This window comes from Tauraco erythrolophus, chromosome 16 (genome assembly GCF_009769465.1).
Source record: "Tauraco erythrolophus isolate bTauEry1 chromosome 16, bTauEry1.pri, whole genome shotgun sequence".
Lineage (NCBI taxonomy): Eukaryota > Metazoa > Chordata > Aves > Musophagiformes > Musophagidae > Tauraco > Tauraco erythrolophus.
The window spans coordinates 18,725,876-18,741,581 of record NC_141480.1 but is presented as its reverse complement, the minus strand read 5'-3'; the positions used below and the strand labels follow the sequence as shown (position 1 = coordinate 18,741,581).

The following is a 15,706-nucleotide window of genomic DNA, read 5'->3' as shown; positions in this document are numbered from 1 at the left end:
GTTGCTTGAAATGAATCCCATGTTGGACTAACATTGCATTAAAAGAGAATAGTAAAGTACTGCCTTTTAAGAGAGAGTTTCACTTGCCTTAAAGAAGTAAACTTCCTTTGTTTTAAATGGAAATAGTTTTTGCTTGCTACTATCCCTACTGATCTTACACCTGCAAGAGTGCAGGAGAACTGGAAAAAGCTTGTTGTATCTGGCTTCCCTTCACTTCAGTGGGAAAAGGAGTGATAATTCTGGTGTGCTTTTCTGTAAGTGGTGGCGGAATGTTTAGTCTGCAGCTCCTGTTCTTACAAGCTGGGCTGTGGGTGAGCTCTTTCCTTTACTACAAATCACCCTCGTGGTGTACGACTGGTTGTATCAGCTGTAGCTGTGTGGCCTGTAGTTGTATCAGCTATTGCAAGTTCCATGGATCAGGTGGCTCAGAAGCCTGTACTCCATGTGTTTCCACATCTGCCAACAGTCTTTCCTGTAGCATATCAAAAACAACTCTCAAAAGACAGCAGTCTATAAGGGACTGCATGATTGCAAGAATAACTTATGTTACCTTTGTGCTTTTGATTCTCTTAATTATCTTTAAGATGTTAATCTTAATATTCCTTGCATGGTCTCATCCAACTTGTGCCCTTTCCTTAAGCAAATTACAACTTTGACCCTCGAGCACTACCTTGTTACGCTTGATTAGGAAAGAAGGTTCCTTCCAGGTCTGTTTTGTGTGTTAAAATGTAAGGGAACTGTACTCTGTGTCAGGCAAGGAAAACCCTGCCAGGCTTCTTTTGAAATTGGTTTCTAAAATAACAAAAGCCTGTGTAGTTGCATGATCTAAGTGACTGTTTCGTATCTAATGTTAGTCAGCTTTATAGAGTTGACATCCCACATTTGGGTTTCATTTTCATACAAAGTGATATTTACACATTGAGCTTTGAAATCCCTGTGGATTTTAATTGTTTTTAATTTATTATTGAAATTCAACCAAACCTTCATCTGGTACCTATAATCAACAACAGCTGTAATTTTTCACCATCTTCTATAAAATTGCAAAAGCTTTTGTAGAGGCATAAGAGTTGAGAGTAATGTGTTGCTTTGAAAAGTGTACCAATAAATGCTAGATGCATTTTACTAAATAAAATTGATAGGTTTTAGTACCTATTTCAGAAACCATGTATAAAACTAAGTGTTCCCTGTCTTTTAATGTAAAATAGGTATATGCAGCTATTTCAGGCCTTAATGTGTCTTAAACTTAGTCCTGCATGTTGTCTGAAGTCATTAGAGCGGGCCTATCTAAGTATCTGTGCTTTGGACCTGGTCCTACTGTGTTAATTAGGGTAAATATTTTACTTGATGTTTATTTTTAATGTGAACAATTTAAATCTGTGCACTTTTGCAAGCAGAAAGAATCTTAAGAACAGACTGCAAAGCAAAGCATTTGTGTAGTTGGGCTCAGTATGCAGCTTCCAAGGCTCTGTGTATTCCTGGAAGAGGAGATGGCTGTATTTTAATGTCAGAAAACATTTGAGTTTCTGACTTGTTAAAAATCTGTTCGTAACTGTGACCGGTGTTGTACAGAATTGTGAAAATTGTGCATCTGAATAAAGGGTTTCTGCCTAGTAATTCACAATCCATCCTTAAAATGCAGTGAAACACTGGCTTCGGAATGAAAAGGCTGGAAGTGCCATGCGTACGTCTGTGTTATCGCTGTCGGGAGGTGGGGTAGCTGATTGCCCTTAGCTTTTATGGAAAACCTGGGGCTAGTTAGATTAAACATTAATGAGCATTTGTGACTAGGGTTACACCACAAGTAAGAGTCGGAAGAAGCATTGGGGTAGTGAAGTGAGTAAAAAAACCACAAGCTGAGCACTTGTCACTTGGTTTTCGTCTCTCCAAACGCTTGGTCTGATAGTTGTGTAAAACATCCTCCTGCGGATAGCAGTCAAGTCTGCATCTTCTCGAGAATCATAGAATCATCTGGCTGGAAGAGACCCTCAAGATTGAGTCCAACCATTCGCCCTGCACTGTCAGGGTCTCTAAACCATGTTGCTCAACACTAAATCCACACGGTTTTTAAACACCTCCAGGGATGGGGACTCCACCACCTCCCTGGGCAGCCAGTTCCAATACTTCACAAACCTTTTTGTGAAGACGTTTTTCCTGATATCTAACCTAAATTTCCCCTGGTGCAACTTGAGGCCATTCCCTCTTGTCCTGTCATTCATAATGTGGGAGAAGAGACCGACCCCCATCTCCCTACAACTTCCTTTCAGGCAATTGTAGAGAGTGATAAGGTCCCCCCTGAGCCTCTTCTTCTCCAGGCTGACCAGTCCCAGCTCCCTCAGCCGCTCCTCACAGGACAAGTTCTCTAAACCTTTCACTAGTTTCGTTACTCTTCTCTGAATCCACTCCAGCATCTCAATGTTCTTCTTGAAGTGAGGGGCCCAAAACCGGACACAGTACTCAAGGTGTGGTTTTGTTTGTAGAAAACAAAAGTCACCTTAGGAAGGAAGATCTTCCTTGGACTTTGAGTTTATTGGGGCAGTTCGTCTCTGTGAGGACCTTGTTCCAGCCCTGTCTCTAAATACTTGGTGTGTATGTTACGGTGAAATGATGTTTTTTGGAATGAGAGCCCCGAGTCAGCCTGATCCTGCTGAGCTGTGCACATGGCACAGAGAGGCACCCAGCGCAGTGTCACAGCCGGTCCCGTTTGCCTCTGTCGCACGGCTCCCCGAAATGGCGGAGAGGGTTTGGTTCGGCGTGCCGGAGCGAGCTCTCCGGGGGCATGGTGAGTTTTTTTTCTCTTGTTGAGGAAATGGTGTTCATGAGTCCTGGTGCCTCAGCAGGGGTTTGTCAGCTCTTCATCTCTGCTTCAAATCGGCATGTCGACAGCCAGGAGCAGCAGCGTTGATCTGGCCAAGAAAGGCTTAGCTTTTGGGTGAATTGGTGGTGGTACCTTGGTCATTCAGGTTGCGTTTCCAGGCTTGAAGCGTGAGAGGTGGCTTTGGATCCAGATTTTCACGACTGTTTTTCAGAGCATTGTTATTGCTCTTTCAAATGCAGTTGTGTGAAAGACTGTATGATTGCAAAATGTTCCTGCTTTGTCATGTATCATTTTTCTTAATCAGTTCTGTCCAACCGCGTTTAATCTGGAGAACTCTTTTGGAAAAATAGTATTTCACAACGAAAAAAAAAGTTAGAAGCATTTGGACGTAAGTTGATGAATACACACATTGTATTACTCAATATCACGTTCGTTTCTAAATAGGAAATCATAAAACCGTGTACTTCAACGCTGCTATGTTTGCCTTGTGCTAGAAGGTGTTAGGATAGAAAGCAAGCCCTGTTGTGTGCTCTCTGCCATCTTGTCCGAGATCCAAACACTTTTTAATACTCTCGGAATAGTAATCTAAATCAAATTCTTCTGAAACTACTTAACTGACGTGTACGTTCTTACTTGCACAAAGGATTTAAAATACAACATATGGATTTCTATTAATGGAATCTGCTGTATGCTGCTTATCAAACTCCTGAAGTGTTGGTACTTGATTCAAAACCACTTGCCTGCTGCCAAAAAGCAAGTGATGCAGTAGTCCGAGCTCTGAAAGGCATCTCAAGTTCCACTTTCAAGCTGGCCTGGTCAGTGTCTTCCGAAAGATGATACAAATATGTTAGAGTTAGGGGTAAAATACCAAAACCATCACCACCAAAAAAACCACAGAACCCTGCATTTGTTGTTCCAAGGATGCTTTGTAGTGTAGCCTTTGTATTAATTATTAGTTTTATTGGTTATTTGTAACTTTACAGCTCCTCAGTGTTCCCATCTCTTTTTTTGGGGGGAGGATAATTATTTAGCTTGTTGCCAGGAGATGGCAGTAACAGATAAACTTGTAAAGAATTATTTTGTGCTTGACCATTGTTTGAACACCTTCTATTTGTTTGTTGCTTATTCCCTTGGGAATTCATTTTACGTCTGACGTGTTCATGATCTTTACACTTCCAAAATTGCTCAAAGCTGCAAGCAAGTTTAGTAACGTATTCAAGTGCCAGCATGGCTACTTTATCCCATAGCCTTTCTCTAAGTTTATGGTTGGAATAAGTGCAGAGTTATGGTTTGTTTGAGTGATCTTAGTCAACTAGTACCAAGTTTCCCCTTCTAAGAATGTTAGTATACATGAGGAAGGGTTGTTTTACTAAGTTATGCCAATTAGGCAAAATTATACTTTTTGACTTTGGAATGAGAAAAGCATGCAGTAGATGAGTATCTTCAGCATAGATCCTGCCGTCCTGTCTTGACCACTACTAAATTGTGGTGTTTTGACCAAAAGGTGCCTGCTAAGGACAGCTGTTCCTGTGGCCAAACAGCCAGTTTATTTGATGAACTGTGCATCATTCGTTTGCTCATTCACCTGCCATCTTTCAGGTACATGAGTAAAGAATTTTGCACCTGAAAAGTGCAGACACTGAAAGGTTTGCCTGTCATCAGCGTATCTTGTGCTACCAGCTGTTTTGGAACCCAGGCATAGCTGGAGCGTGTTTTTCTTCTGACAAAGAGGAATTAAGGTTGTCTGACAAGGTTAGTTTGTGTGCCTCTGCTCTTCTGCCACCCCACCGCTGATTACAAGTGACTTTCACACGGAAGGGACAGGACGGCATCTTTGTATCTCTGGGAGAGAGCTGGAAGCCCAAAAACTGGTGCTCTTGTCGTTCTGCCACATTTTGCAGAAATACCGTTGGCATCAGAGTGTCTGCAGCTCTTTTTAATAATTTCTGGGTCTGCTGGTTTAACTGTAACCTACTTCAGTGTTAGTTTCTTCTAACTTCTTCCAAACTTTTCAGTCATTCAGTTTTAGATTTAATTAGTAAGCTTGAAACATAGTAGCCTAATAGTGGTTGAATTGAATTATTATTTCTGTAATGTCTTAGCACTGTAGTCCCTTTTATTACCCATTGATTTGGCTAAAAATCCCTCTGAGAGGTCAGTATTAATAGAGCTTTAGCCCTGAACTATGGTACGCGTGCTGGGAGGATAGTGAACACGCTAACGTAGTGCTCTGGAGAGGGAGAGGAGGGTGATGTGAGCTCAGATGTTGTATCATGGCTATTGAAAGAAAAATGGTGCAGTGAAATGGGAGCTTTAACCACCTTCTAGACCGGAACCTGAGCATACTGCTCTGCCGATATGGAGCTTGCAGTTACGGTGGTGCATTGCCGTATCCTCTGCGCTGTTTGCTTTGGGAACTGTAATCGATTATGTTTTGAAGAGGAAGAATTTTCTACATAATGTACTTTGAGCTGGGAAAACATGTAAAGGACTGTGGTGTGTGATTGCAGTGTTAGAGATGCACTAGACATTCACTTGCTCCGTGTAGGTTAGTGTTACGTTGTTGAATACCCCTGTTTTGTACCGAAGTCTGAAATACCCGTCAGGTCTGTTTGTGCTGGAACACAATGTGTGCCCTGTTCATCACACCTGCAACCTTCAAACTCAGGCACACTAACTCAGCAGGCCTGTTCGTTTTCTTTGGGTTTATCTAGCTGTGTCCTCCACTTTGCACAATGACTTAGTGTCTTCCTGATAGCCAAGGATTCATGATTTTAAACTAACTCTCGACAGTGACCTTGCAGTGATTATATTTTCCAGAAGAACCTTGAGAACTGTTTCAAATCGCATACCATCACAGTAAGATAAATATATCCTGAGTAAAAACAGTATTTAGAATCTCAAAGTCGTTATTTACTAGCAAGATTGGGATGTGGCAGAGAGGAAGACCACTTTTACAATGTATTTAAACGCCCTAGTATTTTTGTGAAACTGCTGATGTAGGAGGTGGTGCAGCTTAAAGCTGCTGCGAGACACGGTGGTGTTAGGAGGGGATTTGCTGGTTTGCAAGTGGTTAGATTTGAGATCCACCAGTTATTTGGACTTCGTTACGTTTCAGTTATTTGAATCTGTTATTATGACTGGTATTGAAAAATCTGTATAAACCCAGTTTACGTTGTGTAGGAGCTCTCACCATTCTTTAAAGCCTTTTTATAGTTCTCTAAATTTAGCAGAAGAAACGAACAAATGCTCGTCAGCTTTGTGTGTCGGTTTCTTTCGTGGTTTGTTCTTATGAAGGCCGTGCCAAATTCAGTGTGCAGTGGAGGGCCGTATGAACACAATTTCTTAATTCTTTAAAAAATTAACAGTAGTTTCTTTGATTTTTTTTTTTCAGGACTATGTGAAGCCTAAAGTAGGCTGTCATGAGATAAAGTGGAAAATTGAAAAGGTCGTCATCTCCTAGTTTGAAAGATTTTTTTCATGCTTGGCCAACTGGCGTAGGTTATTCACGAAAATGAAGTTACTCTAGATCTCTGATTTAGTGCAGTTTTTGGGAAAGCAAAATTGTGGGTCCTTTGAAATAAGTAACAGACTTGCCAGTGATTTTTTTTGTGGGACCAATGACACTGTAGTTGGAATATGGACAAGAAAAGTTTGATTGCTGTGTTAAATTGAGGACAAGTATAGTATCTAAGTGGTTTCTATGTATGTATTTTTACTCAACTACAATCACATTTTTAAGCTGAACACCCTTAGCAGAGAGAAGATGTAGGCAAAGACAGAAGGAAATGCATGCAGTGTTCCACCTGGTTTATGTCTTGATAGATCTGTGGTGGCAGCTTACTGAATGAATTGTCTTTATTGATGTGCTTATTCTTTCTGCCAGCTTCAGGATAAGTACCTGGTGCTTTTGGATAGGTTTTAATTTTAATATTAAATAATATTTCGCAGCACATTGCTTTACACAGACCTTGGTTAATGGGCAAGGACCCCATTTCTGGTATATCTGAACTTCTGCTGGGAAGTTGAGTGCACTGAAGATGTAAATCTAACCCTACCATGACATAAAAGGATCACAGGGGTTAATAAGCCACTTCTGGTAGTGAGGATCTTCGTGGTGGAAGTCAAATGTTTCCCCAGCGCGCTAATAACTGTTGTTTGTTGACCAACGTACCTTATGCTGCAGATGCAATTAGAGCATGAGAGTCACCAGGTAGATGTTTCTGGGATGCTTGTTTACTGCCGAAGGCATTGTTTGGAGTATTGTTGTTTTACTTGGGAGTTTTCTTGTGGTGCACTGGTGGACTCCTCCTTTGACCCAGTAAAGCTGGCGTCGTCGCATCAGCAGTAGGCAAACTCACACATGGGTCCGGCACTGGAGAAGGTCGCGTGCCCTAAGGGTGGGAGAGCAGCAAATGCAGGAATGATGCTAGGGTAATATCTGTTCATATGGCTGTTGTAAATACACTGGGAAACCTCTGCGCAACTAAACTAGTTACTTCACACTGGAATTTACAGGAGCTGAGCTCTCACCTCTCGTTATTTGAGAATTACTTGACTCCTGCTGATCCTAAGATTTCTTAGCTGATTCTCATGCTGGAAACAATTGCATCCATTGGCCTCAAAAGTAAATGCTGTATTGAATGTTACATTTACTCAACTTGAAGCTGTTTCAAAAAACGTGTCCCTCTTTAATTCTTCTCTAGCTGAACAAAAGCCTCAAAACCCCCAGCTTCTGGTAAAAGTCATTCAGTAGTGATTTCTCTAAGTATGGAGCCTAGTGATGGCAAACCATGAATCGGGATAACTGCTTTGGATGTTAAAGCGACGTTTGTAATTAACAAATTACTGTTCAACTCGTTCTCATTGATTTCCCCATCCTACACCAGGCTGTAGGGCATGGTGTCTCTGGCATCTGCTCTGTCACCAAAGTCCTGAAAAAAAATTCAGGAGTGGACTTGGGACCTGCAGATTATAGAAGGAGCTTAAATAGAAAATATGTCCTTGCATTTGATGCAAGGAAGCTTTTCTAGAATGTTTTCTTGTGCTTCTACTGGATATGTCTGCATTTGTTCCTGTGGAGTCCTGTCTTCTGCTGAGTTGAATTAGCTTTTGTTATACGTAAGGGAAGAGTAAAAGAATGAGTATTTTAATTTTTTAATACTGCTGCTTAGTAAAGCATGTGCTTGAAGATCATCATCTTTTTGGATCGTGTAGCCCAGCACATTATGTGCTCAAAAAGTCCAGGATTCTGTGCCCGGAAGCAAAATGCTTTCTGCTGCTTGCATACTATGCTGAATTTTGAGTTGTGCTCGTTCTTACTCTGCGGAAGTGGGACCATCCTGTAGGCAGACTGTACTAGGAAAGAAGTAAAGAGTTGGAGAAATTTTGGCGTACCTCTTTGGATTAATTTGTAACTGGTGCTTTTACGTATGGTAATTTAATTGTCATGTTGCTCTGGTGCCTTAGAGCTGTGTTGGCTTTCTCTGAATGTATTGCAAAACTTGTTTAGTAGTTTACTGTGAAGTGATTGACGTTTTGATTGCCTTTATTTCTTTGTAGAGCAAGGCTTAGATCACATAGCAGAAAACATCCTTTCCTATCTTGATGCCAGATCACTCTGTGCAGCAGAGCTGGTATGTAAGGAGTGGCAGAGAGTCATCTCTGAGGGAATGCTATGGAAAAAATTGATTGAAAGAATGGTACGCACAGATCCGCTATGGAAGGGACTGTCAGAAAGAAGGGGTTGGTAAGTACCTTGACGATAACTAAATTCACCTTTTACAGTGTTCTCTGTCACCAATCTCCCTAATCATGAGCTCTACCAAAAAGTAAGTTTATAGTAAACTGGTATCGCTGAGATCCTTATCTCTGCCATGGCGTAGTGGGCAAAGCTCCTGTTTCTACTTTGGCTTTGTCCCCATCCTTTTGTGCACCAGTGTCTTCCAAACTTGCTTTCTTGCGGTAAGTCTGCAAATTTGTAATTTCTGTTTCGCAGGGAGAACTAACATGTAGAATCAGCTCACAAAAACTAGCAACAGTGTGTTTTTTCAGGGCTTTTTCTTGAGTTGAAGTATTTAAATTAAACTTTTTTTTCCATAAAAAATAACTGATTGGGCTGCAGAAGCCTTTCTCAAAGAGAAACCATTTATGTTTGTCGCAAGGGAGTTTTTCTGTCCTCTAGGAGTAGCTGAAGAGATGGGTGTTCTCCTGTAGAAACCTGCTTTTCTGTGCTCTCTAGTGGCGTGCCTAAGAAAATGCAAGGCATGCCGTAAAGAGGAAGAGGATGACACCCTTCTGGCTAAAACGCCTTATGGAGCAGTGAACTCGGATTTGGAAACCCATAAGGAAAACACCTGTTATCTTTTTAGTCTTGGACATTTGAAATGTAGGTGCCAAATTCTAAAGTAACAAGGGTTGTGATACTAAAAATTCTTACAAGTATTCTGTGAGATTGTCATAAGGTTTTGTTCTGTGCAGATTTCAAATTCCTTTAAAGCTTGGATTCTTTGTGATAAATTGAAAAATTATGTTTCTGGTTCTTTCTAGGGATCAGTACCTGTTTAAAAACAGACCAACAGATGGCCCCCCAAATTCATTTTACAGGTCCTTATACCCAAAGATAATACAGGATATAGAGGTATGTTTTCTGATATATGTCATCTGCAGGAGAAATCATGTTGTATATTATTAGTGTTTCAAAGATGGTGCATGTTGGAGCAATAAAGCGTATCGTGTGTCTGTATCACCACTACGTGGTGAGCTCTGGCTCTCCAGACAGTGTGAAAAACACCCTCAGCACCTTACTGCTGCAGTACAAGCATTAATGTGTTGGTTTAAGGATTAACACCATCTTTTTTGCATTTAAAGATTTTTGGAACTCTTCTGGGACTATGGATTTCAATAAAATAGCTGGTTTAGGAAACTTACTACTCCAAGGCAATTCCACGTATTCTGAATGTTCTAATATTTTCGTGCCACTCGCTTAAAGTGGTCTGAGGGTCAACACCTTGAACACCAATCATTTAAAATGTTACTTCTTTAGTAATTTACGACTTCTAAAGCAGTCACTGTTGCAAATACAACTTTCTTCAGGGTATGGTATTCTTTTTCCTCCTTGAGTGGTTTGGTGAGAACAGTCAGTCCTTCAGTGATAAACACAGTAGGGGTATTGGTGGTAAAAAGGCTGTAGAAATGACTATTTTTTTTATTTGATATAAAATTTTTCTTATCTTGTTTAAGAGTTACAAAGTTGGGCTTGCTCACTTATTTTAAAATGTTTCTGATAGATCAGGATCATCTCGGTGTTCTGCCTACCAGCAGAAAATCTGTCTTGCTCAGTTTGCTGTGTACCCACCACAAAACCTTTAAGTTATCCCACAGGCTGTAATGGATTTACTTCAGCCACGTGATGGATGTGAAATTATTGGTCTGAAATTCATTAGTGGGGAAACACATGTTTTGCTGTTTAAGACAGATGTGAACTAATGGAATCATTCTGCCATGGCAAATGTGAGTTTGTGTTGCTTGGCACTCAGAAAACAAAATTATTCAGAACTCTGAACCTATCTGTAAAATGTATCTGCTGGAAAACATAATCCAATTTTCAAATATTTTCCCTAACCCTTGCTACACAATTCATAAACATTTAAAGATAAAGAACTAAGCATGAAATGTAGCCTAGGCAAAATAAGATCAAACTTGATATTTACTTGTGAGCTGAATGATATGCATTTTATTCTTTGAAGGGAGATGTTTGCTCTCTGTAAGGAATGACAGAGTGATATTGCAATGATAAGAAACCCATAGAATTAAGGAGAACTCTTAATGTGTTTTTTTTTTCCTTGCTTTCTGCAAAATGCTGGCACTTTTCAGTCACGAAAATGGGTGAAACTGGTGTGACAAGATGACCTTTGAGATGACGTAGAACACTGAAGGAGTTCAGTGTTATTATAACTCAGATTTTTAAAGTTATTTTTTCTGAAACTCGTTTGTTTAGATGTACGTGGAACATCTGTATAGAAATTCTTATTAGAGATGGGAGTGTTCCTCAGAGATGTCCTGAGGCCATCCACCCTTTGAATTGTCACAATCTGCTTTTTAATACTGCCGTTCTTTAGTTGCTGTAGATGTGCTCGTACAGTGCCTAGAAAAGCAGCTCCCGAGCTGGACAGGTTTTGCTAGGGTGAAACGAGCAGGAAAAACCAAAACCCTCAGGCTTTGCTTGTTGCTAATGTATTAAATGTAAAAATATTCCATCTCTGAATATCTGGGAGTGGGGGAACAGGTATGCCACTAAAAAGATATCATAGTAATGATCATTAAGATAACAGTAAATATATTAAACTCTCACATTAGGAGAAAAATTTGCACTGCACTGCCTGAGAAGTAAGGGGCTCATGTATTCAATACGGATAGAAAAACACATCAGTGTTTAGAAGTCGAGAAACACCGTTTTTATAATACTCTTTTGAACCCTAGCTTGCTTTCAGAGTTTCAACTCATAAATTTTTATTTTTCATTATATAATGCTCAGGTGGATGATGTGATAACCCCTTACTCTGCATATTCTACATTTATCTCGTGTCAGGCTTTGAGGTGGAGCCGGAGCAGTAGAACGTGCTGCATGTAAAACATGCCGTGCCACTAGTGCTTAAAAATAGTAACGTGAGTAATGAGCGTGGGAAAAGAGTTGTCTCTTCTGCGGTGTACAGAGAGTAAACTGTAAGCTGTTGCCATGGTTTCTGCCCATTCCAAACTACTTGGCAATCCACCTACTTTTACATACGATTTCCGTGGTTTCTATCTAATGCTTATATCCTTAATGATGCTGAATGTTGCTGGGGCAGGTGGGAAACTCTTCTGTGTCTCAAACTCTGATGGAAGGAGGCAAGAATTAGGGCTGGTCAGGGAAAAATCTCCTGTAGTTCTGTACTTTCCATTCCATGCTCGTGTCTATAAACCTGTGAATAAACCTTGGGTTGTTAGTGGTCATCAAGCACTTGGGGTAGAGTTTAGGGTATTGTCCACTAACCTCAGTGCTATGGCCCTGGATACTTGGGTAGAGGAGCAGAGCTGAAAGGAGCCCAGGACCTGTCAGCTGTGGGCTTCTGCCTCTGAACTTCACTTCAGCGAAAGTAAGTGGAAGCCTCCGTTTGCCCGAATTCAGGAAACAAACATGTCTTTGTCTGGTCTTCTGGAGTGGTGAAGTCTCTCTTTGAAAACTAATGGCTGCTTCCAGAATCATCACTGCTGGGTTTACACAGGCAGCGCGTGTGCCACTCCTGCTTCTTCGAAATCGCTGAACTGGAGGGGGAAGGCAGAAGGACAGGGGTATTGTGCCACGTCAAAGTTTTCCTTCTTTACATATTTCTTTAAAGCCTTCTAAAATATTGCTGTTTTCCAGGTGCCCAACCTGGAGCGGGGTTAGCGTTTCTGCTAATAGTCAAGGGTCCAATAATTCTTCCACTTCCAAAAGTCTAGTATAGTTTTTCCTAATAAATTACCCTTTAAAGCACTTTTCACAAATTACTTCACTGAAGGACTGTCAAAAGAAGCTTTTAACACTGTTTAAAAACATAGATGATGAGTAACAATAACAACAAAACAGCTATAAGGTTAGGAGCACTTCTTAACTTTTTCCTCCCCGTATTCTATTTTTAAGCCTGAAGTCACGCTCTCCCTATGTTTCATACTTTTCCTTATTCATTTTTTCAAAGCAATGTGCAGAAGCTCTTAAATAAGACTTTCATCTTAGCTGCAGCGAAGAATTTTATATCTCTGAATACCAAAATGTTTTTTCTTCAAATATTTGCCTGGACCTTTAATAAGATCTTCCTGTTTCTGTCAGAGGGTCAGAGTTTAGGGAGCTAGTGATGAGCCAAAGGCTACCATATTAGCATTTATATAATTATATAAATATTTTTAGAAGACATTTACCTTGTGTCCAAAGGACTTGGGTTTTTAATACAGTCAAACGTATTTGATGTAACACAAAAATCTTGTCATTCATTAATTTACCTGTGGAGGACAAAGATTAACTGTTTCTAATGCTAAGAGTTATTAATTTAGTGCAGCTGGTACTAAATTGGGTTGTGGGTAGAGATAAGCTCGAAGGAGAATGCACTCTCTCCTTTGGATTGACTGACAGAATTTGAAAAGTAACCCAAAACCTGAATTAACAATTGGAAGGAAAAATGAGGAATGATAAATAGCAAATTTGAACTTTTTCCCTTGGGCTCTGTTTGCGTTTTGGGTCAAAAGTCCGTGCAACCACAAAGCGTTGTTAGCTGCGAGGTAGTACAGGCAATGGTTTGGCAAAGTGAGGTTCTCTTGCCTCTCTGAAGATTTATTAATGCCCATATCTGTTTAGTTCATGCCAAACACATTTCAGGAACATAATGTCACTTCTGAAATGGTTGGATTTGAAAATAAGAGGACATTTAGAGATCTGAAACTAAATTCTTGGAAAGAGGTAGTTACTCTCCACCTCCACTGTGAAGCCAAATATTTAATTAGGTTTCATTTCACAAGAGGTGGTCCAGTAATTTTAAATGTCTCCAAGGCAGATTTGAATTGCCAAGCTTCTTTAGGAGCTTTTTTTTAAAGGGAAAAACCTGATTTGAGGCTTATCCTAGGACACTGAACCTGGGTTTGCAAGACCTTGTCTGTGGAGATGATGTGGTTGGTGCCGGGTATCCTGTGCTTGAGTGCAGTCCCAAAGCGTTGTGTGGAAGATCAGCTGTTTTGATGGGAATGTGTTAATCGGTGCGATGCCAGGATGGGAAGTTCAATACTGCTGATTCCAGAACCCCAAGTCCCTGGATTTTTTCCATATTATTTGTGAAGCTTGGCCAACTATTCTGTTTGCCCCTCAGGATTAGCACAAGTATCTGTTTCTTGTGATGAGAAGACTTTATTTCATAAATGTTCTCCTTATCTTTAGGCACATGGCAAGTGTCCTCATCTTGTTTCCATGGAGACTTAGGTCCACCTAACTAAGATGAGAATTAAAATGTGATTTTGCTGAAGACTTTAGGAGAACGTGGCGCCAGGCCATCAGATAAACACCATGTGGTGTTCTGAATTTTGAAAAAGTTCCGATTTTAGGACTGGAACTGAAATTTTAAAGCCTTGGGAAAATTTGAAAAGGGGAAAAAGTCAGCTCTCACCCCAAGTCACCGCCAGCGTTGGGAGATCTTTGTTTATGAAAGTTGCAGTGTGAGATTTCTGAGGGCAATGGGTTTGTTTAGTACTGTTCTAATTATGATGCTGGAGAAGTTTTACGTGCGTGTGCGGGGAGAATCTGGGCAGCGCTTATATGCCTAGAATTTTTTTCAGCCAGCCTTTGAAATCTCTACTCCACAGCCACTTCCCAAAAGACATTTCTTAAAAATGCAACTGGCCAAGGAAAGGAGAGGCTTTTGAGCAGCAGGGTCAAAGTTCTTGTGGTGCACGGCACGGATTTCGGCTCTCACGCCTGAACGGGCCAGAAGGCTCCTTTCAGATGCCCTTAGCATGGGACAGATCTCTGGCTTGGGTTTTTTTGGTCACTCTGCCCACGTCACACCTACTTTTTTTCCACAAATGGGCCAACTGAGGCTGCTGGTTTTCTTCTGCAGATGGGAAAGAGGGATTTATTGTTCCTGTTTGAGTACTTGGAATGTCCCTGTGCTCTGATAGGGGCTGATAACTACCTGTTTCCACAGAACTTTGTATTTTTACAGCGTTGTGCGTATGGTATCCAACAGAACCTAAAAGGTGCAATCATTTTGTTTTTCAGCAGCGTTGTTCTTTGTCAGGTGTTGCGTATGGTCCAGATGCACGTGTCATTGGAGCGCCTCAGAGGACCTCTCTCTGTTTTCGTTGCTATTGGCTTGTGTTTTTAGGATTTCCTCCCCAGATCTGGACGTTACAGCAGTACTTCTCTATCACTTTGGTGTAAGCAGGATTCCATTTAAAGTTAATATGTTTGATGTTGCATCTGTAACCTGAAACCTTAAAATTTTACTCTAGACCTAGTTGATGGAGGTTTTCTTCATCAGATGCTGTCCTTGAATCTCTTTGGGGATCTCACGCTTTATAGCTGCCTTTGCAGAGGTGCTTGATAGAGAAGACAGAGCTTTCAGGGAAGAACAACTGCTTTGTTCATCTGCATCCTCCTGTTACAAGTTCTCCTGAGCAGGAATTGGGAGGATTCTTCACTCCCTCCCTGAGGAAGCAGAACAACTGTAGCGGTCGGATGAAAGGTTGGCCGGCACAGCATCCTGCCTCTTGACAGCATCCAGTAACAGATGCACGGGGACATGATGCAGCTACACTTCATGTACATGGGAGTGATCAAATTCTCCCGTGTCCTGCCCTCTGCAGTGTCTTCTGTCTCCCTCAACAAGGCAGGCACTACCACCATTCTGGGCAGGAGGACAGTCTTAATGCTGAATTACTGGTCTTTAGGTCTGAAACTTCAGTTTGTGTTGCCTTTTTTTATCTGATTTGCTTAAGCTCTCTCTGGTGTATAACACCATTTTCACAGTTGGAGAACGAGCTGTCTTTTCAAGCTTGGTGGAATGGTCAATATTACACTGTCAGCTTTCTCCCAAAGTGGTTTCCTATATTTCTTCTCTGTTGGTGGCCTTTGATGCAGATTCTGCAAGTCTTCTCCTCTTCCTCCGTAAGACATTAGCATGTTCCGCTGTCCGGATTTACCTCGCTCAGCATCGAAAGGTCAATCTGTTCTTCCCAAATGCTTTTTTAAAAAGGGTTCAGGAAAAGGAAAAGCTGGAGAGGGACTTTTTACAAGGGTGTGTAGTGATAGGACAAGGGGCAACGGATTTGAACTGAAAGAGGGGAGATTTAGATTAGATATAAGAAAGAAATTCTTTACATTGAGGG

The 15,706-nt window shown here is 40.9% G+C and overlaps 1 protein-coding gene across 3 annotated transcripts in view; it reads left to right on the top strand.

The window, feature by feature from the left end:
• FBXW11 (F-box and WD repeat domain containing 11) overlaps positions 1 to 15,706 on the top strand; it is a 76,825-nt gene that overhangs the window by 42,370 nt on the left and 18,749 nt on the right. For all 3 annotated transcript variants that reach the window (XM_086621364.1, XM_086621365.1, XM_086621362.1), the window contains 2 exons: positions 8,378 to 8,564; positions 9,365 to 9,455. In XM_086621364.1, coding sequence (XP_086477490.1) covers positions 8,378 to 8,564; positions 9,365 to 9,455 — 278 coding nt within the window. The remainder of the gene's footprint in view (positions 1 to 8,377; positions 8,565 to 9,364; positions 9,456 to 15,706) is intronic.